Here is a 27,222-nt window from a genome sequence, read left to right as displayed (position 1 = left end):
CCACGTATAACATTGTCGATCAAATCATAGCATTAGAATTACGTGGTCCGTGCTAATCGTGTCTTATATGTATATGCCACATCCTTCTTTCTTTTACTTTCTATCTCTCGCAAAACTTTATATTACATAAATTAATTATATATTTTTTTTAAATTAAAGATTTTAATACAAGTACATATTAAATGTTATTATGTTAAAGCTGATATCGTATACAAAGTATCGTCGTAATTAATATGCGACCACTTTCCGGATATCGCAAAAGTTGTAATTAATTAATAATAAGATTGTTAAATATCTGGCGCCTACTTTTAAACGATAGCGTTTCGGAGCTCGCGATCGTCTTTGTCAATTAAATAGAAGACAGTAAAATTTCCGCGCCCATTTAAACTACCAAATTCCGAATATCGCGAACGTTGTAATTAATTAATCATAAAATTGTTAAATATCTCGTGCCTATATTTAAACGATAGCGTTTTCGGGGATTTTTATATATGTTTATACTTTTATAAAAATATATAATTATATATAATTATACATAATTATACATAATTATATACAAAATAGGTCCATACATATCCATATATGTTTCTTTTTTTTTTTGTAAAATTATTGTTTGATAAGGTGGATGTAGCACGGACACGCACCACAAATTGTATATCCGCGGTGCAGAAAAGTGAATGTTGCTATGTAGTTTGCATCCACGTCTTCAGGTGGCGTGAGGCGTTATTGCATATGGCGTTCTCACTAATCTCACTTCGTGCGACGTTTTGCCCGGCGCCCGGCGTCGCATGACTCATGAGTTCGTCGTAGTACTCGTGGTTGTTCATCGCGATCGTCGCGGATGCCGGTGAATGGAGGTTAGATTAGGTTAACTCCTGGTGTTCAATTTGCGGCCGACGGACACGATGGAGAATCAGAACTTACCGCCTATCAAGAGCAACAATCCCGCTCCCACGGTGGAGCAGATCAACGCGGACAGGATCACCCAGGTATTCACTCCCGATTATTCGCTCAAGTTTACAAATCGTTAAAGATGCCGTATCCCCAATATTGTGGTCAGACAAATCTACCAATTTCTGCTGTCATTCTGTCATATTTTAATTTATCATGCCCCGAAATGTCGTAGCCAGTCGAATATTCCATTTAATTCTTGCCGTCATTTTTGCGTATCCGGAATATCCTCGTGTGATCACATCGCGATTCCGTTGTGTTGCAGCTCGCGAATAAATACTGGGCCCCGCACACGACGAACAAGCATCTGCCGTTCGATCCCCAGGTGGTGGACGACATTTACGTGCAGGAGATATGCGCGTCCAAGTTCTCCGTCCGGCGGATCATGATGCTGGAGTTCAGCCAGTACCTGGAGAACTTCCTCTGGCCGAACTACAGCGCGGAGAGCGCCACGCGGGCGCACACCATGTCCATCGTCGTCATGGTGAACGAGAAGTTCCGGGAGCGGGTGCAGGTCTGGGAGGCGTTCGAGAAGAATCCGACGCAGTTCGCCGGCTTCTTCCAGAAGGTCCTCGAGGCGTGCCTGGAGGAGTGTATAATGGACTTCAATCTGAAGGAGCAGACGGCGTTGATAGTGTTCCTGAATCACTGCTTCAACTCCATGGAGGTGTCCCTGGTGCGGGAGGAGGCCAAGAGGCTGGTGTCCCTGTCCATGTGGATCTCCCTGCAGCAGGGCAGGCGGGAGCTCGAGTTTAGAAAGTATCCGAAATGGCGGAAGTATTGGAAGATCATAAGGAAGAAGGACAGGCCCGATCATAGGGAGAAACACGAGTGGGAACGCAAGTTCTTGCACAAGCTCATGATAAAATTCATGACGATACTGGAGACGATTTCTGCCGAAGGTATTCACGCCCGTCTTTATACGTATTTCAATTGAATTTCACCTGCGTCATCTTTTTAAAAAACTAGATTTCCTGACACTTAGTCAGAAATTTTAATAAATTTCATGAGCAGTAAAATGAAACGCTTTGAAACAATTTATTTTCAATTATTAACAACTTTGATTTCACTTTTAATAGGACCTGTGCTTCCGGACAAAGTGCGTTATTGCGAGAGATTTCTGGAGCTGGTCATCGACCTCGAGGCTTTACTTCCCACTAGACGTTTCTTCAATACTGTCATGGATGACAATCACCTGGTGGTGCGCTGCCAGTTATCGAATCTGCTGCATCGGCCAGAGGGAAGTCTGTTCGGACAGGTAAGTCGTCACAAAATATTTGTATAAATGGGGAAGGTGAAATAATTCAGTTTGCGAATATTCATTTATCGAATATTTAATATCTCTCTCGTACAAAAAATCGATTTCCTATATAGATATAAATAATATTAAACACTAATACGATTAAAAGTATAAGATTATTTGAGACTCGGTGACACATATGTTTTCGTCATACTGTGCAACACGCCCGCTAGCAAACTCTTTGCCCGTTAAATTAAGCGATATTGCATAATACAATCGATTTTATATTTAGATTAAAAATCTAAGTCAGTACACTTGTGGCGACATGATATGAACATATGGATAAATGCAAGATGCCTAGACGTGTCGAAGTCGTGAAGTGACAGAAATGTCTCGATAAGCGTACGTTTTTACAAGGCAAGAGATTGAATTTCGTTTTTAAGGCACGCGTTAATCACCAAAACGTGGAATACGAAAGACGTACGCAATTTTACCGGTGCCTTTGTTCATCGGCTCGAGCATCCGAATTCGAAGTCATATATTTTATATTTGTATACGATATTTTACAATTTTTTTTTTTCAAGGTCTTATAAAATTTTTCAATACCCTGCCGACTTTTCCGAATTCATTCATATTTAACTTGCACATTAACTCGATTATTGCATCATTATTTACAATATATTGCCGTATTTTCCGACGTATTGTCTTTGACGTATCTTCCTTTACATATTCTTTTCTTGCATGTTTCGCGTTTACTTGTCTAAAGTGACGCTGCTACGCGCATAATACTGAAATAGAGACACATCCACGCATTTTTCACACTCTATAAAGAATAACTTTTGGTTTCAATATACATATGCGCATATATCTATGATGTATATATATCTGGCAAAATTTGCGCGCGAAAGGCTATATGAGCTATGACTCTGAGATTGCGATCGTGCGATTATACACCAAAGTATATTCTCAATATCGAATATACTTGCACTTCGACGAATATGCGGACGAGGTGTACGGAATGCTTCTCACGTTTCGCACGCGTATCGTATTCGCATTCTTCCAACATTCTGCGAGCGATGTGCGTTACAAATTGTGATTTACTCGCGCGCCATCGTCATCGCCCGATCACTACTCGAATATACAGATCACGCTCGCGTAACGCGAATAATCGTTCATAAGGGATATAAGCGCGGCACTTTAATAACCCGCGTTGATGGCTGTCATCTCCTCGCCCCAGTCGAGGCCCTCGGTGTTGTCGCCGGAGTCGCAGCAGTTGCACGTTTTCCCGAGCAGGAACGTGACCCTACGCTGGCCGAACACGCACACGTAGAGGACGAGCAGCGCCTGCAGCAGATTCACGACGATATGGCAGTACATCAGGGCGTCGTACTTGAGCCGCGAGAGCAGCAGCGAGAGCCAGCCGGCGCTCATGATCGCGTAGAGAAAGACAAACATTCGGAAGCTGTACTTCATCTTGTGATGGATACGGCCGTACGTGCTCATCCGCTTGATCCGGTTGGCGGTCGTCAGTATCAGGCATAGATTGACCACGATGGTGAACGCGATGCACATGAACATCACGGAGAGCCCGAGCCAGCCCACGGTCTCCTGGGCGGGATAGACCGTGCCGCCGACGGTGGGCTTGTCCGTCTCGAGGGCGAAGTGCGCGAAGATCGCCGTGCCGGCTATGCAGACCGTCAGGCACCAGACCCAGGACGAGTAGTAGCAGTACTTCCTGCCGTCGGTCACCCGCAGGAAAACGTTGCGCGACCTGAACGTGTTCCACACGTAGTAGCCCAGGGCGCTGAGCCAGAAGAAGGCGGCCGTCAGGAAAACGTACATGACCGTGTCTGGAAAAAGCACAAAAGAAAGCGAAAATGATTTCACCGTTGTATTTCCTGCCGCACGTCCGGCACTGGAAATTTCTCCTGCAATTTGCTTTCGGAGCAGAAGGCCGTTCGAGCGGTCGCGCTTATTAATTGGTCCTTCCGTCACGCGCTCGCGCTAAAATATGACTCATTCGAGTCTCCTCGTGCCGCTCGGCTTCGCGTGTCTCGCAGATGGTGCTAATGCACTTGAGATGAGAAGGATATGACCGCAAATTTTCGCGTTGTCTCGGGGCATGCCGACGAGGAGAAGATAACCTGCGGTAATTCTTCAAATGACTTATATCAAGTGTCTCTCAACATTATAGTATACGATGAGTGTACGATGCCAGTAACGGTGCTGCATTGCTCTTAAATTTTTCTCTGATAAGTTTAATAAATTTCAATTATCTAAATATTTCTTTCTACAGACGGAACGCATTATTTAATCAGAGAATTTAATGGAGCGTCGTTAAAATGATACGCCAGAGATAATCAGATACCGACACGCCGGTTTCGTCATTGGAAGTCACTACTGAGAATCATTTGCATCTCCCCGCTCCAAAAGGACATCTTGAGGCGCGTCGTGTCGTGGAGTCGCGCGTGACTCAGCCACACGAAGAAAATCGAACGACATTGTCATTCTATCGCGCTAAGCGAGAGCGACCTTTATTCACGTACCAGCGACCAAGAAGCTGATGTGATTGCCGAACTCTGTGAATATCCTGACGGTGGAGGCGCACTGGTTGACCACGAGGCAGAGAGTCATGCTGGTGATGATGTTGCCGACGAGGTCGCGCAGCTGCGGCAGCACGAAGTAGACCACCGCGACGATCAGATAACAGGCCATCGACACGGCGTGGAAGGCGGGATCGATCGCGTGCTTCATCAGGTAGTTGGTGTCGGTCCAGCGCACGGCAACGTCCGGCACGCAAACCATGGCGTACATCGCCACCAGCCGATCTCCTGTGAGCACCACCTTGTCGGCGCAATAATGCCCGAACGGATAGTCGTAGTGTATGGTCGTGCGTCCCTCCTCGTCGTCGTCGTCGTCGTCATCGAGATTCAGCATCGCGACGCCGTAGACGCCGCGATTCTCGTCCATACTCTTGGCCAGATCGACAATGTAGTGGCGCAGCACGCCGGTCGGCAGGATCGCCAGGCGATCCGGCCCGGACGGATAGTAGTACACGTGCCACTGATGCTCGTCGGAGTCGCATCTGGGCCGTCCGATCTTCAGCTCGTACCTGGGCTCGACGAATCCCGTTCTCCTCGTCGAGAAGGCCGCGCCGCTGCCTCGCTCCGTCACAAACTCCGGTCGCCACTTGGTCTCGTTGGTCTCGGCCAACGGCGTGCACCGATCGTCCACCAGCAGCTCCTCGGGCTCGCAACACTTGCCGATGCTCACCGTCGCGTCGGGGCCGGCTCGCGGTCGCGTCTCGGCGTCGGCGAGCACGCTCCTCGCCTGCCAACCAACGACGAGCAGCAGCAACACGATCCTCGGATACATGACGCCGAAACGCGCGCGGGTTCTCACCTCACGTCCGCATTCGCGGACACGCTCCCTCGCCTCTTCGCCGTCGAGAGGAAAGCCGAGTTGCCGCCACGTCCGTGCGGCCGATCGATCGTTTCGCGATGCGTTCATCCGTGATTCACTCAGCTCATCGTGACGCGTGTCGTGCTTGCTTGCTGCTTCGCCATACCTGGCCTGACCGCCAGTGCCTCCCGTCCCGCAACTGGCTTACCCCTACCTACCCCTGCCAGCGTCCGCCGCCATGACATTATCCGTTCTTCGCCGCACCGTTCCCTGGCCCCTCCGCGTCCCTCGACGACCACAAGCGGGTTTACCTTCGCTCCAGCTGCTCCGAAGACACAACAGCGCGCGCCAGCGCTGCGCTCACACGCGCCTTTGTGCGCGTTTCGTTTTCATTTTCGATGATACATTCCGAACTCTCGATTGTTTTTTAAAAATTCAAAATATTGTGTAAAATTATATTATATTTTGCTATAAAAAAATATTATATTGCTCTTTTTTTTATTCGGATTTTCTATCCGTAATGTATACGGTTTTTCTTGTCATTTTTCTTCATTAGAAATTTATTACAGAGGGATTAATGTGCCATCCCAAAATTTAATAAGATAGTATCTACTCTATTCTATTCCTACGTTTGTTGTGAGATACAGTAATTCAATATTAATATAGAATTATTAAATGAAATATCCTTTTAGACGTATAAATTCTGTGATGATTAATACATAATAATTGGATATACTTACATTATTGTGCGCGTGCTTAAGAGTTAAACGTACATTGTCTATCATCGGTAGGGCAATATTGATAATTTGAACCTCCCATGAAATGTCAAAGGATTATCGATAGTGATCAATAAATAAATGACATGGGAATTTAATTGTCGGACTTATCAAGAAGAAACTGAGACACTTTATTTATTTTCTGATTTATTAATGTAAGCACCGTGTATGAAAAAGAAACTTGTTAATCAGATTGATATTTGTCTTATCAATGATAACTCGGAAAAATTACTCAAAACTTATTTTTTGCAGCAATTCTATCTTACAAGATTATCTTTATCGAAATCGATACTTACTTTTTAGCCTTCGACAATGTAAGTGTACAAAAAGGACGATCTCCCCACCGCGGCACTTTTCTAATCTTATCCAGAATTATCACGAGGTGAATTAGACAAAGTACAAATTACGATAACGGCACGGTATTTTTCCCGAATATTATCGTAGGCATCGGCGTACATAAATATATCTGCGGTATTTGCGCGAATTCGCAAGTCGCGTGTACTCTTCTCGCCGTCTTTTCCTGTTTTCTTCTCCTGTTCCCTCTCGTTGTATTATTCATTTATTCATTCGCCACTTCTTCTTCGAACGTGTCAACATTAAACCGCAATGGCGTGCGTAAAATATGGCACGTGTTCATGTACTTTGAGGAAACACTTTATCGCGCAGTCGGCTGATGCACTTACGTATACATATTCAAAAACCGAGGACGGTCGCGAGCTCGGATGAAAAGATACCTTGAGTTCCCTTGGGGGAACGAGATGTGTTTGTATTGCCGTGTGAGTACCTAAAGATATAAAGTATGCTGGAATACAAATGAAATATAAAATGGAGGATGTAACATCCATTCTCTGAATACTACTGTCATCTATTATTAACATTTATTCTTACTTGACACTTAAAGAAGGCGCGAAATGTTTCTCACGAAATTCTTCGTGGGATTTGTCGATTTAACAATGCTAAAAATAGACGGAGCAATAATGATTTCTTCTGAGAAAGACTAATAGATCCTTCCGGGACTGCCGGGCCCCGGTAATTTGTACTTGGCTACTCCCCTTCTTCGTCGGTCCACTCTCTTTTTCTATACCGACGCTCTCAAGACGGACGTAATGTGCGCTAACATGCTCTATTTACGCTCTCAATGAGTTGTATATGACTGCGGATGCATTGCTTCTTTTCGTACGTTTCGCTGAACAATCGAGTCATTGTAAACTGACACGTCTAGAAAGAGAGAGGAGTAATTGTATCCGTTTTTAAATTTTTTGTACAACCTAAACTCGCTGACTTTTACTTTATAATACAATTATAATTTCTCTCTTGAAACAATTTCAATTCAAAACACTGCAAGTGTTTTTTTCTCACGTGTGAGAATTTCTTCCTGTGTTGAAAACACATGGGAAGAATGCAATTATTGTAATGTTCTTCTCTGCCATTTCGAATCTGTTTAACGATGTATTTCATTAGCGCGATCGTGCTGAAGCTTAGCAAAAATTCCGGGATTAATTTTTATTTTTATGCCCGTCTGTTATTCCTACCGATCACAGTGATGTGTATTTGCAAGCCGCTTATACGAAGAGATAATAACTGCATCCATCTATAGATTTTCTTTATTTACCTTCTCTTTCTTCATTTTTTGTAATTTTTCATCTTTATCCAAATGATCGTTCGATTGTAAGTTTTTTCGTTATTAAATCATTTCGATATAATTATAGAAATGAAGAAAAAAATAGTATAAGTACGAAATTCTCTGACTATGATGGATGCATTTATATCTCGCGTAACAGCATGAATCAGCATTTCAAATATCAGAAAGATATTTACCTTGTTTTTAAAGCAGGAAATTATGAGAGATCTAACAGGAAGATTTAGTGGGAATTCCATTCCATTTGGCTAGAGCTAGGATAGATATTTTTATCACGAAAGAATTGCGTTATTTTATAGATTATAGAACGTTATTATATGTGAAATAATGCATGAAATATATATTTGTACGTTTGTAAAATATTACATGAAATTATTTCGCATCGCGTCTTGCGGGGCCAAATATGATTGCACTCAACGGTATCGTGTGTTTCGGGGCAATCTAATTTGCTTAACAAATTTTGTTTGTGTCGTGGCCTACTGTCCGTTTGTATCAATCATCACAAGCTAGAACGCACTGCGCGAGAGTGTAATCAGATTTGTTATACGCATTACTTGATCCACTTATGACATTGGCAGAATGCATGAACATGATTGCACAGGATACCCCCCGGGCTTGCGGATCATCTTTCGTCCGTGGATTCGATTGTGAAATAGATGTTTCTTTAATTGAGACATCGAGGACATCAATAATTTTTAAGTTTTACGACATTCGTCCTTGACATTTTTTTAATGAATCAGAGGATTAACTTCGAAATTTTAATGAAAGAATTTACAAGCAACGATCCTCTGAATCGATCATCTGGCACGCCTATACAATTTATATTAATAAACGTATGTCGAGGTGGATGACGCGCAACGAAATCAATGGAAGTGGGACAAGCGACGTGTGCTTACAACACTCACATCTAACGCGTGCCCGCGGCGATAATTTTTATGAACCTGTTGCCTAAACTTATGCGCGAATCAGATTTTTATCGACAGATACCCCGAATTGATAAGTGTTATGCTAATGTACCGTGCGTATATTGTCCGCGGGGCTATATTGTCTCGCCACTGGTGAAAGTGTCCGACAGCCTTCGGGCTTGGAGCACATGTGGTTTTTTGCATCGCAACTTTACATTTACTCAACGGTTACGCCTTGATGTTCCAATGTCGGAGATTCGTCAAATTCACAGATTGGATTCGCAATTGCGCAATGTTTTCGTCGCACGCGAGCTATCTCGTGCCGTGTAGATCCGCGCGATACGTCATGCATAGTACTCGCGGTCGGCAGCGGTGGTGGAATGAAAACAACCGAGTGAATGAGTCGGATTTACGCGTTTTCGCAGAAAGTCGTAGGTATAGGTGATGTGGGAACGGGATGGATGACGGACTCGTTGTCGTCACGTTGCCGTGAGTGATTTAAACGAGAAATTGTAACTGAATCACGAGCGTAAAATGATATTGCACACCGATGAGTAATTATCCTTCATAATATTCTTTCCACGAGTTTTGCTCTACACACACACACACACACGTAGTGTGGTTCGGTCCAACATTTACATAATGTTTACGGAGATTCTTATACAGCGCTTAATAATAATAATAATATACTTCATTACGCTATAATATCGTGAAAACAACACGTTTCCACGCGCTGATCGGATATTTAAAACATACATTTGTATTGCTTAACTCGCTATTATAGGCAAATGTCTTTCTTACGGCGCTATATATAAAAGAATAGATGATGATACGTTAACAAGAGATATACTCTAAAGTCTAAAGTAATAATTAGTTTCGGTTAAACTGAATCACGAGTGATAAATGGATTAATATAATTGAGACTATGTTACAACGAGAATATTTGTCCAGGCGAATAAAATCTGCAGCGCTTACAAAGGAGCTGTTTCTGTAGGATCAAATTAATTAAAAGCTCGACAACAGTCGCGATTATCTGCGTCCGATAATAGATAATCAATATTGTACAGATAAATCAATATTGTCTTTTCCCTAGGCGATATTTCTCACATTTAATCCGCGATTGATGATTCTGGAAAAGAAACTGCGAAAGAGGAAAACACGTGTGTTATCCTTGTTGAGACAGCTCGAGCTCCTCGGGCAGCACCGCTTCTTCGCACTCCTCGTCCTCGTACGCGGCCCAGGATTTCGGGAAGGCGATACCGCACGGTCGCTTCTTCGCCAACAGTTTCCGCACCCTTTTCCGCGTCGCGACCAAAAGCAAGAATATGATGAATCCTTGGAGACCGTTCAACAGATCCGTCGGTATCCTAAGACGAGAAATAACGCTCGTGGATCACCTTAACTAGCGAGTGACAGATATTAACGGACAGGCTTTTAAAACGAGGAGGTTTTCGCTTACCAGAACTCGTCCATTCTCGCCCCAATGGCGAATGACAGCAGTTCAAAGATCCACGTGATACCCATGACGAGCACCAATTTGATATACAGCAGACACTTAAATCGCAAGACTCGCAACTTGCTTCCCGTGTAATCGCGATACTGATGCCACAAACGCCAGCTGGTCATCCCGAGATAGGTCATGTTTAATATTAACAAAATAGCGATCGGCCCGTAAAAGTACACCCATGTCTGTGTAGTGCCTGTGAAATAATACGCATGAAATGATATAACATTTCATCTTACATCAGAAGATGTTTCGTGCGAGAAAGATCTTTTAAATCATATTCCAACCAATTACCAAATAGCAGCGAAGTTATCCGCTGAATTTCTCTGTCGTGGATTCTTTCTTTGAGAAAAACTTACCGCTGAACCAACAGCTCAGATCGCCAAAGCCGGGTTGCAAGTGATCTCCCGGCGTAAGATGCGTCGTCAGCGCGGCGATCAGGAAACATATCGGACCGCCCCATCCCCAGACGCAGTAGGCGTAGAAGAGCGATTGATCCTTTACCCTGAAGTTCTTAAACCTGTACGAGTAATTGAATTTTGAAGGCACATGCGACTGTATCTATCTTTTCTTAACAGACGACACTTAATTGTTGCAATTTTGCGGTATGTGCGGTACATCTCAGGCAATTTATTTTTCATTCGTGACGACACTTACCACACGCATCGCCACACGTTGAAGGCCACGATGTTCAGCCAGAAGAACGCGGACATGAAGGCGAAATACAATATAAAACCTGAAATGCAAACGTGTGGATTGGATAATAATAAAAAGTTGGCAGGACATATGAATTGAAGGAACAACAAGAAAAATGACACTATTTTTCACATTCAGCTCTTTAAGGCATTATAAGCTTATCATGTATCCAAGCTTGCGATAAATTTTCTAATGTCACAACAAAACTTAGTCGCATGTATAATTAATGTATACCGAGTGCAACGCAGATGACTATGTCGTCGGTCTCGTTCGGCCATAAGTGCTGAATGGAGAGAACGGTGTAGCTGACCGCGAGGGTCGTGACGGAGGCCATCATCGCCTTGTCCTGCAGCTCCCGCAATTCCGGCAGTATAACATAAATCGCCAGGGTGGCGATCAGGAAAATCGCCGAGATGATGCTGACGATGCAGATCAGCGTGGCCTTCCAGGTCTTCGACGTGATCCCGTCCATCTCGTCGAAGCATACCAGGGCGATCTCGCTGTTGCTCCGCACCGATTTCGCTGTGCAGAATCTATAATAAATAAAAATATTCATTAACGATGAAAATCGACTCTCGCGCGGAGACCACGATATTAATTGTTCATCTGTTACGGAAGATATTAATGCAGCATTGCGTAGGACTATTACGCAATAATAACTTGTCGTAATAACGCATCGAGGTGCTACGTGCTCAGGAAATTTCCGAACATCAGGATTTTCCTTGTGTTTCTCAACATCCCCGCTAATGTTTCTCTCTCTTTCGTTTCTACTTCTTTTCTCCTTCCGCGAGTACGTGTAAATTAATTCTCCGCAGATAAATATAATCGGCAGATAAGTCCGAGCGGAAGTTGCGGAAATTCTATACCTGTCAATCGGAACTTTCTCATGGGTGAGTTCCATCAGCAGCCAGGCGGTGTCGTTCTCGTATATAACAGTGTAATTGTCATGCTCGGACAGCTCGGGATCCATCAGGTAGAACGAGCCCGGACATTCTTCTTGGATACGGATCTCCGTACCGTTCGTACAATTGAACGAGTACTGCCATTTCGTGCCGCCGGGGCAGCAGGATACGTCGATTGATAAGCTCGGGGTGACCAAGCTTGCGAATAGACAGAGCCACAGCAACCAGAGGGAACCTGCAAAACGCATTACGAGAGTGTTCAGGTGCAAGGTTCGACTCAACTCTTTTGTGAGGAGACACGGCTTGCCAGAGAAGACGTGACTTAAAAAGCACTATCGTGTATTATTCTGCAGGAAATCACGTTCGAACGCGAAACCGTGACAATGAATCACTTTTGTTTTTATTAATTATCAATCAATTATCAATTATCGTCAATTTCTCAGAAACATCATAACATTCGTCAACAATAATCTTATTGTTGATATCGTTTGCAAAGGTATTTTTTTTTTCCTAACATGATCTCCTTTATGAGATATCTTCCTTCTATGATGTCGCATGTTAAATTGACGGGTACATCAAAACAACTAGAATTTTGCGTCCCTGAACGTATTCGTCGAATTCTAACGCAAAATGCGTATACCAGCCGAGTTTCCGCGTGCGTCAGACGCGAAGGTCGGCCTGATACCAAATCTATTTTTCTATCTTCGGTGATACTAGACCCGGCGTTATCACGCGACAGTCAGCTATCCGGGGGTTACGAGATTTGCAACTAGAAAATAAAACGGGATTCTTTGCAGTTGGGGGGGAAAAACCGAGCTCGCTGTGACGCGCGCGATACATCCTGCAGCCTCCGTACGCGCGTACGTCGGCGTTCTCCTCGCCAAAGCGAAAGAGAGACGCGGGTGCATCCGGGGTACGCGATAAGAGACGCAGTGGAATGAACGGTAGAAATGGTATCCGTAACCTAATTCAGCGCTAATGGCAGATGTGCGATATGAAGCGATCATTGCGAAAGGAGGGACGGCGCGCTGTTAGCTCGTTCACTGTTAACTCTTAACGGCGCTGGACCCGCGCGCACGCTGCATGCACACGTACAGCGTGTGCATGCAGGTACTCTGTCAACGACGTACCGTTTGTGTCATCGTTTTTGACATTTCACGAGCGTATCACGGTGTTGAAACACGAAGGTCAGAGAGCGCAAACTGATATAGCAAATAATTTATTCTTAAAAAAAAAATTGCGTTGAATCCTCGCGTATCGCAAAAGTTAATTGCCTGTACGAAAAAGTGTTTGAGCAAATCGTTTTTTTTTTGTTGTGTTAAATGTTAACATCATCGATAAAGTCAATCCTTTCGTGGATTAAAGAGGTCTTATTTTATTTGTCGAAATACATATGTTTTTTGAACTCTCTCTCTCTTTTGTGTGTTGTACATATGTTCATTTCTTTTTGCACAGTAATTTATTGCTATTATCATTATCAGTTAAGTAAACGCTTTATTTATTTTTGCATCTTTTATTTATAATGATATCGGCTTCTCTCGTAATCTGTCCGCCGGATAACATTATTTTTACGAAACGAAATATGATCGTTGTTACCGTATTATTTACACTTTCGCTTTCTCTCTCGGCCATTTAAGTTTTTCTGGAACGATCTCCTGACCCGCGATCGATGTGACTATCTCGTCACGATACAAACATCGAGATTGCAAACTTTGAACGTGATACCTCGTATCGTAAATCATCAACAGAGTCTACAAACCGCTATTTGCAACACGTTGCGAGCGCAATCATCAATTGAATTATTATTGTCGCGTAATTTCTCGGAAAATTCTGACGTTGCGAACAATTTTTACTTTTCAGTGAATCGCGGGATTAACCATAAATCGACTCTTACTTGCTCGTTGCTTGCCGCGGCGCGGATTTAATTAAAACAATGTAAACGCCATGTTTAATTACATACAATTGCTGTGTATATTACGTGTAAGCGAAATAAACGCTCATTACTTTTATACTGCACGTGTCGTCATTATCGCGTCGCGTTCGTAAATGCATGAGAAAAAGAGAAGTGTTACACCGACAAATTTCACGCCGCTCATTCAGTCGCTCTCGATTGTCGCGCGAACCTGCTTGCGATAAACCTTATTTGCGAGCGATTATAAAATTTATGTAGGACGAAAACGAAAATAGAGAAGCAAGCGCGTGTGCACGGCTTTTTAGCGCAAGAACGTCCGGATGTTAGATACTCGAGTTTTTAAGATAGTGGTGACTGTTTGATATCTCGTTTTAATAGAAAACGCACGAACGGAAGACGCTTGTCTGATAATCGAAGTGGCTTGCTTAATGCACCTCTGTATCTCCGCATCAAATTAGCTGAAGATTATGAAATGCCACGATAAAGCATTAATCTACATTTATTTATAGATCCGGTTGTGGCTTTTTCACAATAATTCACAGTGCGCGTTTATCTTGATATTAGTTGGTAATGACTTTAAGCGAAGTTCACGTTTTCCAAGTAGACAACGAAATATTGTTTCTCCCGCGGCACACGCAGATCTGATGTATGCATTAATATTGACTGCAAGTTGATTATCTAGTAATAATTCTCTTCGGTACAGCAGCTTCCTTGTCCGGAGAACGTTGACGATGGAGGAGTGGAATTGATTTTTTTTTCTTATCGACGATCGCGAATTTTCTTACGATGCAAATTTTCTTCGCATGCATTGTATAACGTTCAGTCCGGTTTTAATAATTGAATATAAAATTAATTGAATGTCGGTTCTACCGAGCGGGTCTTCTATCGCTGCGACAGCTGCTAAACAACATCAGCTCTATGTAGACGAGTTTGCACCGTGGAATACAAATGAGCTACGCTTTATGTAAACGAAATAAGTTTGCGATGCACACGTTGGAAATAGACGAGCTATAAACACGTTCGCGAGACGCACGTCTCTTTATGAGATACATGAAAAATATGAGAAAGAAACACGATCTGAGTTGTAAAGTGCGAGACATGAACATGAATATATTATTTTTGAATATCATGAATCTTCTTACTTGACGAAATTACTTTTCTATAATATTTTAGGGCTGGGAAGAAGAAGATTTTATAATGATGTGTGTGATCTTTTTCACATGGTAGATTTTCATAACGCGAAGCTTCGGAGAATGGAATATAACAAGAAGCTCGAAGTAGCTAATGATCTTGCCAGTGACAGTTTAATTAATTACGATCTTATTATGATCGACGTAGATAAAACCGGTTCACAGGAGGTTTGTGTGAAAACATCGCACGCAGGAGGAGAGTCGGGAGAGCACAAAGGAAGCGGACACTCAAGGGAAGCTTACGAAGCTCACCTCTGATCGATGACGTGCTCAGCTGCCCGCCGTAACTCACGTCAACATTGGACAACGACATCATATTTCCTCTCACTCTCGTTACCGCATCTCGTTTCACAAGATGTACAAGGCAAGCCTGCTACTCGCCGATAGCCGGATAGCCGAGTTGGGCGACGCCGAAGGAGCTGCTCGAAGCGACGCGAACGCGCGGTTCTCCAAGGGAAGAGTCGCTTGTTTGGCGCGACACACTCGTGCGAGGGTCAACGGACTGGCGGACTGGCACTGTGCGTTTGCCGCAGAAAGAACGAGACTCGCTGCTCTCGTGGCAAGTTCCTCAGCAGTCGGAGATCCGCGGCTTCGCCGGTGCACTTCTATCGCTATTTCCCTGTCGCGATAGCTTCCTGTTCCATGCGCTTCTTCTCCCTATCCCCTTGGGCTGCTGCGAACGTGAGACGATTGCGGCAGAACCTTATCGGCACCTCTTATCGATCGACCTTCGCTTTCACTCGAAAACTGACTGGCGGAAATTTTACGACGAAAAAAGGCAGTTCTCTGTTTGCTCAGAATGATCCAGCGGCGGGTTGCGCGAGGCGTTATCGAAATCGCGAGAAAAATCCTTGACGCATGTCATGCGAGCTTTTATAGAGAAATCGACGATGTTTTGATGATCGATACGATATGGGCCCCTGATAAGTGGCGAGTCACGTGGTGACTCCAAGCTCACGCAGTTGCGCTGCGAACGAAACTGAACGTGACGGCGAACTGTTCTCGAGAGCTTACCGGCGCGGCGGAGTACCCGGCGGCTGAGAGATAGCGCCGTCCTCTCCCACTTTTGCGTTTGGATGAACTCGTGTGGTGGTGACCAAGCCGCGTATTTTTTTTCTTTCTTCTCCTTTGCCTACTTCCTCACGAGGCACCTCCCGACTGCACCTCCTCGCCTCGGGGACCATGGGATGGAGGCCAGAACGAGATGGTCCGCCGAATCGGCAGATTTCTTTCTAGACGTATATAGCGAAAATGGGGATGCGATCGTGAAGACTAGGTGACCTTAGAGAGTGATGGGTATTCCATAAGGGAAATGTACTACGAAAAAGATAAACACCCGATAAATTAAGAAAGACGAAAAGGAGCACGGGAGTATTGCGTGTTATCGTAGTGCTCTACGAACGTCACGCTTCGTGATTATTCACGTGGCGAGCGAAACGTGTTGGAGAAGCGTACCGTTATACGCATTCAGCATCTTTTTTATACGTATAGAGATTAAAATGCTTATGACGATACCATGCATCCGTAACGCACCGCGAGCGCTATATCTTAACTATTCTCCGGAGTATTGTAGGTATTGCATATACGCGTGGCCGCGGAACGATAAAAAATTCTACTAATTACTATGATTAATTACTATCGTTGGCTGCGATTCACATTCACTTCCTTCCAAACCGCAGTTAATCGCATTCGAATGGTCGCTTGATATGTGGAACATGCGAATGAGTAACGAGCAATGTACTAATTGGCACGCTATTAGATGAACTGTTTAATCTATCAGTCCCATCGAAAATTGTTCGAAGAATATAATAGAAACTACTATAGTCACGATTATAGTAACGGAACACACCTAAAATCTATACCTAATATCTATGTCTTAACAGATATTACCAATCTTTTATGCCATTAATTATTATTATTATTATATGTAACATAATAATTTTATAAATATGACAGTAATACATTTTTTATCATTATTATTATATACATATAATAATAATATATTTCGTATGTATACAATATTCAATACGTTTCAAATGAGAACTGAAGGATATATCTTTATATCGTCTTAAATCTAGAAACGAAAAGTTAATAATAATCTTTATTTTTTGAGAGAGAGATTTAAGACAACGCGGAAAATAAGTTTCTCGGACAATGAATGAAACGTGTGCAAAATAAGTCGTTTCTTCGACGAAGGAAGGTCGAATTTCTCGGGAAGATACGCCGAAGGAGAGGAGAAAACCTCGTCCGAGAAAAACGATTAACATGCCTGCGGCCGGTCCTCTCGTCGACTATGACGTCAAAGAGCGATTATAGTAGTAGTAGTAGTAATATTTATTGATCTCTTGTGGTTACAATTCTCCACACATCATCAAATATATACTATGTACCTTATTTTAACTTATCCTAAAACAAAACGACTTATTCTATCTTAAATTAACCTATCACGCTAACGCCTCTCTCTCCTCTCTCCGGAACTTCCGTTTCCTCTTGCCTTTTCATCAACAAACATTTCTTTTTCTTTCGCGCCTCTCCCTCTTGCTCTCCATCACCTTACCTCCATTATCTCTCTCACTCTTATTTCCTCTCTCTCTCCCCCTCTCTATGTTTTTCACATACCATGCACATACTCCGCTTTCTCTCTCACTCCACACTCCTTTTTTCACCCCTTTCTGCTTTCCTCCTCATCCTTATTTATTCTTTCCTCTTTCCCTTTCTATCTCCCTCATTCCCTCTTATCCTCTTCTCCCAGTATCCTTTCTATCACTTTCTGTCAACTACTCGTTTCCTCTTTCCATCGAAGAGCGATTATAAATGCATTGATTCTGTTGTGTCTAGTTTTATCGCACACACATAGTCACGTGTCTCGATGAAAAGAAAGCCTCATATGACTCATAATAAATACTGTTGCTTGAAAAGCTGTTCATCCGATTATCTTCGTTCTTGATTGCAGCTCCTGGAAATGCTGAAATTCTACGCCCGGTTCGAGATCAGCGAGGAGACCGGCAATCCCTTGACGGATCACGACATGACAGAGTTGCATTACACTAAAATTACGTCTCTTCAGGTATACGTGGAGTTTCAGTTTCTACAAATTAAAAAATATTTTTGTATACGCGATGAATAATTTTTAAAATATACGCGAAATAATAAAGCAAATGCATAAACTTTATTTTTTAATGCGAAGATAACGAATCTCGAGTATCCAATGCGTTGTGTGATTTTTCACAGACCGGTTGTTTATCGATCCAATATCATGAGACAGGAATGTCATTTATGATTAATCCTATTATGCATGAATAATGCATGCTCTGACGTCCATAGATATATTATGTACGATAAATTCCCGAAATCTTGAGATTAGCAAGTAACATTTATAATTCTACTTAGAATGCGGTCTTTGCGAAATTCCCGGATCTGAGAAGCTTTGCATTAGCCAACGTAGCCAGTGTCGACATCAGAGATGCTTTGTACAAACATTTTGGTTCGCTCAGGTGAGTTCTGTTTATGTATAGTGAGTTATGTTTTGTTTCAATAAGATTGTTGCTACAAAAAAAAAGCATAAATTATCTCGAAAATAACATCGTGTGAAATAATTTTCCCGCGAGAAAGAATTGATTGACGTCTATTGATGTATAAAACCACGAAGCACTAGCGTTTAAAACGTCACGAATAATAATGGATTTTATTTTCAGTCAAGAAAAATTAAGGTCTATCGCGAGTTACTTGAATTTAGTACCGCCGGTGGAGCGAGAAAAGGACGAGAATTGGTACCGCCTGGACATAGAATTTTTGCGCGAATTGCTGGTGAGTGTAAAGAAAAAAAAAAAAGAAAAACGTCGAGAGACCGCAAGAGATTTTACGCCACCAAGGTCGAGCCGAATTCTGAGAGCGTGCGTTTTAATTTCAGATTTCGCGACACGAGCGTAGGCCGTCGCAGCTTGAAGAGCTGAATGAGATGCCCCTCTACCCGACCGAGGACATCATCTGGAACGAGAGCATCGTCCCGACCGAATATTTTTCTGGCGAGGGCTGTCTGGCTCTGCCAAAACTGAATCTCCAGTTTCTCACGTTGCACGATTACCTGCTACGGAACTTCAATCTATTCCGCTTGGAGTCCACATGTACGTAGGAAGCGATAAACGAAAATGAACAGCGTTGTTGTTCATCGTCGTGTCTAAATTTATGATTAAATATATCAGTCGCTAAACGCTAAATATATTGTCGCTGTTCACAGATGAGATACGACAAGACATCGAGGATGCCGTGAGCAGACTGAGTCCTTGGTACGTTATATACGGCGCGTCACATTTAGCTGCCGCCTCTTTTCGCGTAAAATAAAAGTAATCGCAATATTTCTTCCTCGCTTGCAGGCGGGCGGAGGACGGCGGTGTCTACTTCGGCGGATGGGCCAGAATGGCTCAGCCTATCACGCAATTCGCGGTGGTCGAGGTGGCCAAACCTAACGTCGGCGAGAACAGGCCGTCGAGAGTCCGTGCCGACGTGACGATAAATCTCAGCGTTCGCAAGGAGATTAAATCCGAGTGGGAGAATCTTCGTAAGCACGACGTGTGCTTTCTCATCACAGTCAAGCCGCCGAATCCTATCGGTAAGATAAGACGGAAATTAAAGAGAATAATTTGAAACCGTTTCATAAATAAGAATCGATTACTCAGAGAAAATACACCCTGCTGATATACACATACAATATATAATATAATAACGAGCGAATTAATTCTCATCTTGCTATCAAAATTGCAAACCATTTTGTTGTTATTGCAGAATGTATAAAAAATAAACTATCTCGTTTCAAAGATTTTTCCATTTTATTACCAATATAAAACATTTTATTACGGTATTAAATGATCGGTTATGTCAGCGACGTTTAATCGTTATCATACATAGTAACAGCGACGGTTTTTCTTTGACAGTAAAATTTTTTCTTAATAGTCTTATATAATAATAGTCGATAAGGTCAGAGATCCTCAGATAATTGTCGCATTTTATCGCAGGCACTAAATACAGTCATAAGCTCCCCTTCGTGCCGCAAGTGGGTCTCACTACGGTGCGAGGATGCGAAGTCGAGGGTATGCTCGACTCGAACGGCAGAGTGATAGAGGATGGCCCTGAGCCGAGGCCGATTCTGCCGGGCGATTCGCGCACCTATAGAGTATGGCTGGACTGCAATCAATACCGGATCGATATGGACAACGCTAGCCATGGCGGTGAGGATGTGTACGAGGGATTTAATATCATAATGAGGCGTAAACCTAAGGAGAATAACTTTAAAGCCGTGTTAGAGACTATAAGGGAGCTCATGAATACTGAATGCGTCGTGCCCGACTGGTTGCACGACATAATCCTCGGATACGGCGATCCGGGTGCAGCATGCTATTCTAGGTAATCTCTATCTATTATCTATCTATACATCTATACCAATAATAAAGTTGATGGCGTATAACTTGTTTGATTGCTTGGTACGGCATCGATTGTAAATGGATGAGCAAATTTGAGATTTTAATAGTAGATATATTCTTCTGTAATTATATTCTGTATATTTTTCTCCCATACTTTTCAAACAATAATTATTTATCTTGAATAATTTGTTTGAGAAGTAGATTAACATTTTTATACCTTCTGTAATAATTCGTATAATTTGTACGTATAATTAATACGTATAATTTATAATTTGCATTTGTAATAATCTAAGAAATCTATTGATCCGTAATTTTTAATTGAGTACTAAAAAATGTTTAATTCAACAGAATGCCGGATGAAATCGCGACGATAGACTTCAACGATACATTCCTCGATATCGATCACCTACGAGCCAGTTTTCCTCCGTACGAGACCAGAACGAATGCGGAGGACGAAGGAAACCTGGTGCGGCCGTTTCAGCTAACCTTCGAGGACGTTTTCGCGAAGCGCAACGACGAACCGATCAAGAAGATTATTACAGTTAAGCCGCACGTGCCGCCCAGTAGAGGTCCATACAGAGCGAACGAACCGAAAAAGTTAGTGCTCTCACTTTGTTTATTCTGTCGTAGTGTATTAATAGCATGTTATTTTTCGAACGGAGGAAAAAAACATGTTTCTACGTTGCAGAAATCAGATCCCCTTTACGCCGACGCAGGTCGAGGCTATACGAGCTGGAATGCAGCCAGGTCTGACGCTGGTCGTCGGCCCGCCCGGTACCGGCAAAACGGACGTCGCCGTGCAGATCATCTCGAATCTGTATCACAATTTTCCCAATCAGAGAACGCTGATCGTGACGCACTCGAATCAAGCGCTCAATCAGCTGTTCGAGAAGATAATGGCCCTCGATATCGACGAGCGGCACCTGCTGCGTCTCGGTCACGGAGAGGAGGCTCTGGAGACGGAGAAGGACTTCAGCCGCTATGGTAGGGTCAATTACGTACTCGCCAAGCGTTTGGATCTGCTCTTGGAAGTTCAGAGATTACAGGTATTTATTTCTCAATTAAGTTATCAATAATATCAATTTAATTGCGTTCAACTGTTACAATGTACTTTCTCTTCTCAGGAATCCCTTAATGTAAAGGGCGATGTCGCGTACACGTGCGAAACGGCGGGTTACTTCTTCATGTATCAAGTGTCCACGAGGTGGGACCGTTTTCAGGCCAGAGTCAAGCAGAGGCAGCAGACAAGCGAGAAGTCCGACTTATCTTCCATAGTCGACGAGGAGTTTCCCTTCCACAAGTTCTTCGACAACGCCCCGCAGCCGCTTTTCAAGCGGAATTCGTACGACGAAGACCTCAAGATCGCGTGCAGTTGTTTCAGGTAAGAAACGCGCGCGGTTAAACTCTCACACGCTGAAAGTAATCACACGACTGCTTCTAACGAGATATCATCTGTGCAGATACATTGAGAGGATATTCACGCAGTTGGAGGAGTTCCGCGCTTTCGAATTGCTGCGGTCGGGTCTCGACAGGTCGAAGTACCTGCTCGTGAAAGAAGCCAAGGTGATTGCTATGACCTGCACGCACGCGGCGCTCAAACGTCGCGAGCTTGTCGACATGGGCTTCAAATACGACAATATCCTCATGGAGGAGTCCGCGCAGATCTTGGAGATAGAAACTTTCATACCGTTGCTGCTACAGAATCCCCAGGACGGGTACAATCGTCTGAAACGTTGGATAATGATAGGGGATCATCATCAGCTGCCGCCGGTCATCAAGAACATGGCCTTCCAGAAGTACTCGAACATGGAGCAATCGCTGTTCGCGAGATTCGTCAGACTGGGCGTACCGACGGTCGATCTCGATGGCCAGGGTCGCGCCCGGCCCAGCATTTGCAATCTCTACAACTGGCGTTACAAGAAACTGGGCAATCTCGCGCACGTGGAGCGCAGTCCCGAGTACCTCGTGGCGAACGCCGGTTTCCTGTACGACTTCCAACTGGTGAACGTCGAGGACTTCAACGGCGTCGGCGAGAGCGAGCCTAGCGCCTACTTCTATCAGAATCTCGCTGAAGCCGAGTACTGCGTCGCGGTGTTCATGTACATGCGCCTGTTGGGATACCCGGCGGACAGGATCAGCATCCTGACCACGTATAACGGCCAGAAGCATCTGATCAGAGACGTGATAAACATCCGGTGCGCGAACAACCCTCTGATAGGCCGGCCGAACAAGGTGACGACCGTTGACAAGTACCAGGGTCAGCAAAACGACTACATCCTGCTGTCTCTGGTGAAGACGCGCGCGGTTGGTCACCTGAGGGACGCGAGGCGTCTAGTGGTGGCGATGTCACGCGCCCGTCTCGGCCTCTACGTCTTCGCTCGCGTGTCCCTCTTCAAGAATTGTTTCGAGCTGACACCGGCGTTCGATCAGTTGATGCAGAGACCGTTGAAGCTGCAATTACTGCCGCAGGAACTTTATCCCACCGAGCGACCGAACGACGCCGTACCCTCGACAGCTCCGATGGAGATCGAGGATATGCCGCACATGGCCAAATTCGTTTATGACTATTACATGGAGAAGGTCAGCGGAATGAAGGTAATTTCTATTTTTATATTCATTTACATACATCGTTACTTCGGAATAGCGATTATATCTACTGTCTCTTCGTCATTTTCAGGGGTCGCAAAAGATGTGGCAGAAGCCGGGAACCATGCAGACAATGGGCAGTCCGACGCATAAGGTTTCCGCGCATCCGGGTGCCGACGACGATACCGACGACGAAGAGGAGCTCGGCCAAGACAACGCTGAAACGAAAGAGTCCAAGGAAGAGGTGCCGCAGAACAAATACGAGCCTATAAAGAATTTGGTCGAAGATCCCCCGAGCGAGGCCGAAGACGACCGCTGAGTGGATCACGCACTGGCTGTATCTATGCGCAAGACTGATCTATGCAAGACATTAGGAGGCCGAATCGTGTCGGAAGTGGAATAGTTGATTTTATAGCATGGAAATAAAACGGTTAGTTTTTCACGGTCGCTCCAGTTTCCAAGTGTCCCGAGTTACATCGTAAACGATCAATCTATCGATTGTACATCGTTGTACTTAGCAAGAATAAGTATTTTATTATGAATATCGCTATACAGTAATGTAATATATGAAGTCTTATATATCGTATTAAGAGAAAGACTACACTTTTTACAGCTTTGTCAGTCGTACCAAAATCCATTTTCTCTCCCTGCAAAATTTTTTTCAGTCGCCTTTTTCACCGCACTTATAAGCACTTCACTTCGTGTGTACCTCACGAGAAGAGATCCATCTTCTTCTTGTCCACCGTCCCCTTCCGACGAGCCTCTAGTCTCCTCGACTTCTCCGGTTTCGTCGGTGTCGTTCTCTTCGAGTCGTTCGACGCGCTCCGTCGCACGCTCGAGGGCACGTAACTGTCGTCGAATTTCATCAGTTTACTCGGGGATTTGAAGTCGGGCTCGTACTCCTCTACGGCGGAATTGAGTCCCTTGGAATTGGGCACGTACTCCTCGAAAACGCCGTCGGGTATCACCGTGGTGGCGCGTGGCTCGTAGATCTCGTAATTCGTCTCGAGTTTCTCGATAGAATTCGGCACGTAGCTCACGTCCTCCGCGACGCGTGCGTCCTTGCCGTCGCACAGGGTCGGCGTGTACTCGTTCGACGTTACTCGCATGCTCTCCAACGCGCTCTTCCGGCTGGGCACGTACTTGAAGTCCGGGCACGATCGCTTCGTCCTCGGCGCGTCCGGGATGTACTCCTCCAGCGACTCGTTCTCCAGATCGTCGGAGAGCGTGTACGTCCGACACTTCTTCCTCTTCAGGTCCCCTTGCTCCCCCGTCGCGGGGGTCGCGCTCGGAGTCTCTGTCTTCTTCGGGGAAGTCTGCACCGAAGATTTCTCCGGCGTCTTCTTCAGTCGATCGGCTTTTGTCGTCGTTCGAAGATCGGGAGACCTCTCCTCTTTCGTCCGTTTCGCCGCGTCCTCGTGCGTTTTCACTTTGCTCCTCTTCGATGTCTCGTTACTCGTTTCTCGCTTCATCGATTTCTTCCGGGCTGGTGACACGTGCACCTTGATCGTGGGCAAGGACGACGTATCGCTTGCGCTTTCTGGATGCTCGAAAGTGTACCTGTTAAACGAGATTCATATTGTTTGTATATCAATTCATGATTGCGATAAAATAAGAACTCGTGGTCTCACAGAATATTATTTCTATCTGTAGTAAACTCAATATGTAAGAACTAGGAGAATTTTTAGAAATGCCAATACGGTCTGAAGTGGACCTTGATGTTTAATATAATGATTTTTATGTGAATCTTACAATTTTCTTACAGAATCTTACATTTCCATTTTTCTTACAGTTTGGATAAGCTGCGCGCCGAATATTTGTGGGTTTTTGAAACAGCATCTTATTAAGTCCTGTGAAGAATAACTTCTTGCGAAAAATTATTTCAGTCAGGATTTGAACCTGGGCCTAATCCTGGCTAAAATAATGTTTTTCGCAATAAGTTATTTTGTAGGACTTAATAGGATACTTATTGGCATAAAAAATTATTAAATTTCTTGTTAATTTAATTGTGATATTTTTACGTAATCCGGATTCACAGTTTGGAGCTGTGCTTCAAGACCGACAAATATTCGGTGCGTTGAACTGGAAATTGTAAGATTCACATAAAAATATTATTATTAAACACCAAGATCGCCACATTGAAATTTCTAAAAATTCTCCTAATTTGAATTTTCGTGGTCCCGATAAAATTTCATATTATAGTGTTCAACTTAAGAATCAACATTTATGAAATACTTATTTTCATAGTATCAAATGATTATGAAAATATTTTATTCAAACAATAGCGGGAGAACAATTATATAGATTATATAGATCATGAATAAAATTAAATTCCGATTAACATAATTAGCGATTAATTTAACCGACAAAATTATTTTCAACCACACAGCGAATTTTTAACTACATAATTCGTCGTCCTTAATTTTCAACACCTTCAATTCTCTCCACGTGATCTATAATCAATTTGCTAAAGAATCAATCTAAAATCATCCTACATAATTGCGCTCTTACGTGATTTCCAGCTGACGAGTCGATTTTTTCCACTCGCATCCCCGGGCCTCGCGATACGATCCATCGCCCTGGCGGCCGTTCCGCAGGACCGCTCGCTCCAATATCTTGTACAGAGCCGCCCAGTCCTCGACCTGCAGCCACTTGTTCGTGGTGACCTTCCGCTTCTCGATCTCCACCGTTCTCTCCTGCACGGTGACCACGGCGGTCGCCAGGCAATCGTCCGAGGCCTGCGGACACACGTTGCGACACGATAGCAATTCGCTCGACACAAATCGCTGCGCATCATTCGAGAAAATTAATGACGGACGCTTCGCTGACGGTACTCGCGATAATTAAAGTAATAAAACGCGCGTGAACTTGTCGTGACACTTGCACCTCTCCTGTCCGAAGCGCAAATCGTTTCCGCATCCACTTACGGCGGGCGATACTTCTCGACGGTTTGGAATAAATGGAGATATCAATTAAGATATAACTGCTGATGAACAGTAAGAAGAAAATCTCGTATCGCTCGGTCCTCGCGAACGGATGTTAATATACACACAGGCACGTTCGTGCGCGCGGCGGTGCCTGTTGCGTGCGCGCGCGCTTGACAACCAGCTGTTGACAGCTGTTGCACGCGGGGTACCTTGATCACCTCCAGATACTGGCCGTCCCGAAACATGTTCGCGCTCGGCACGCTCTCGGGATCGCTTCTCGCCGGGGGGGTTGTTGCTCGCCTCCTCTGTCACACGCGTGGTAGTCGACCCGCGACGTGGTCTCTAATCGAGGACGTATGTCACTCACGGCTGACGACAAGCTGACGTCTATACGCTACACGCTGCCTCCGCAGCGGCGCACGCTCGTCCTCGTCGGACGGCGGCGGCGGCGGCGGCGGCGGCGGCGCGGATTTGGAGCGCGAACCCGACTGCGCTCCTTTACTCACTCGCGTGAAGTCACGTCTTTTTTTATTCATACTTCTGTAGCAGCGCATCTTCACGAGAAGTTTTCCTTCGAAAACGACGGCCTTCGGTTTCCCTTCTATTCGAGTCGCGTCGAGGTGATAACAAGATTATCATCGAAGCGCTCATCGTGAACGTGTCCGTTGCATCGGTGGTACATCACATATCTTTCTGCACGGTGTAAGTTTCGTTCGAGACAAAAGAAAGACCGCCTTTTTTCTTCGCGTGAACAACTTTCTTTCGCGAACTTTAATCTCGACTGATAACACGACGGTGAGTCATTCGAGGGCATCTCGATCTTTTCTCCCTCGTCGAGCATAAAAATTTCAAGATTTAATAAGGATCACTTGATTCCGGATATTTGTGTGAAATTTCGTAGAATTTATCACCTCGTCTCCACAATGTGATTGAAAAAGAAACTGTGCGTCTTTTTGTGAAAGCGTTTTTTTTTTTTTTTTAGAAAGTACCGTCATTAATATATCGTAAATACAATATAATAGAATTAATTATAATTGAAAGAATAAAAAAACTTGAGTTTAAGTTCGTGATTAAGTCGTTCGTGTTCGTTCGTATCCGAGAAGAAAATTTCATGAATTTGGCATTCGACGAGCAATTATGTAATGAATGTAATCTGGACCGCGTTCATTGCCCGT

General features: G+C 44.1%; 4 protein-coding genes across 6 annotated transcripts in view; 1 reads left to right on the top strand and 3 right to left on the bottom strand.

The window, feature by feature from the left end:
* The first annotated feature begins 800 nt into the window (after positions 1-800).
* LOC105451064 (intron-binding protein aquarius) lies at positions 801-23,721 on the top strand. 2 transcript variants are annotated; one of them, XM_011691267.1, is made up of 15 exons: positions 801-989; positions 1,217-1,853; positions 2,031-2,209; positions 18,071-18,184; positions 18,508-18,611; positions 18,813-18,924; positions 19,028-19,241; positions 19,355-19,403; positions 19,491-19,726; positions 20,130-20,517; positions 20,883-21,131; positions 21,223-21,580; positions 21,659-21,915; positions 21,995-23,129; positions 23,212-23,721. In XM_011691267.1, the coding sequence occupies exons 1-15, from the start codon at positions 906-908 to the stop codon at positions 23,437-23,439; spliced, it is 4,344 nt and encodes a 1,447-aa protein (XP_011689569.1). In that variant the 5' UTR covers positions 801-905; the 3' UTR covers positions 23,440-23,721. The 2 variants fall into 2 exon arrangements, with proteins under 2 accessions (XP_011689569.1, XP_011689570.1); XM_011691268.1 differs by lacking the exons at positions 801-989; positions 1,217-1,853; positions 2,031-2,209 and adding an exon at positions 13,212-13,995.
* Positions 2,804-7,018, bottom strand: LOC105451062 (probable G-protein coupled receptor Mth-like 5). The gene is made up of 2 exons (XM_011691263.1): positions 4,738-7,018; positions 2,804-4,041 (listed from the first exon to the last, which is right to left on the bottom strand). Exons 1-2 carry the CDS (start codon positions 5,699-5,701, stop codon positions 3,389-3,391), a joined length of 1,617 nt encoding a protein of 538 aa, XP_011689565.1. The 5' UTR covers positions 5,702-7,018; the 3' UTR covers positions 2,804-3,388.
* Positions 9,424-16,355, bottom strand: LOC105451063 (G-protein coupled receptor Mth2-like). Of its 2 annotated transcripts, none has more exons than XM_011691265.1 (7): positions 15,370-16,355; positions 11,980-12,250; positions 11,348-11,646; positions 11,075-11,153; positions 10,777-10,937; positions 10,373-10,613; positions 9,424-10,280 (listed from the first exon to the last, which is right to left on the bottom strand). In XM_011691265.1, exons 1-7 carry the CDS (start codon positions 15,431-15,433, stop codon positions 10,079-10,081), a joined length of 1,317 nt encoding a protein of 438 aa, XP_011689567.1. In that variant the 5' UTR covers positions 15,434-16,355; the 3' UTR covers positions 9,424-10,078. The 2 variants fall into 2 exon arrangements, with proteins under 2 accessions (XP_011689567.1, XP_011689568.1); XM_011691266.1 differs by lacking the exon at positions 15,370-16,355 and adding an exon at positions 14,362-15,323.
* Positions 23,632-27,222, bottom strand: part of LOC105451296 — a 10,368-nt gene continuing 6,777 nt past the window's right edge. The window contains exons 5-7 of the mRNA XM_011691667.1: positions 26,257-26,352; positions 25,632-25,906; positions 23,632-24,680 (exon numbers count right to left, since the gene is read on the bottom strand). Of these exons, the coding sequence (XP_011689969.1) occupies positions 23,831-24,680; positions 25,632-25,906; positions 26,257-26,352 (1,221 nt within the window). The 3' untranslated portion in view covers positions 23,632-23,830. The remainder of the gene's footprint in view (positions 24,681-25,631; positions 25,907-26,256; positions 26,353-27,222) is intronic.

This window comes from Wasmannia auropunctata, unplaced genomic scaffold, assembly GCF_000956235.1.
Source record: "Wasmannia auropunctata unplaced genomic scaffold, wasmannia.A_1.0 LD336053.1, whole genome shotgun sequence".
Classification (NCBI taxonomy): Eukaryota; Metazoa; Arthropoda; class Insecta; order Hymenoptera; family Formicidae; genus Wasmannia; species Wasmannia auropunctata.
Note: the sequence above shows the minus strand (reverse complement) of the source record. Positions and strands in the feature narration are given on the sequence as shown.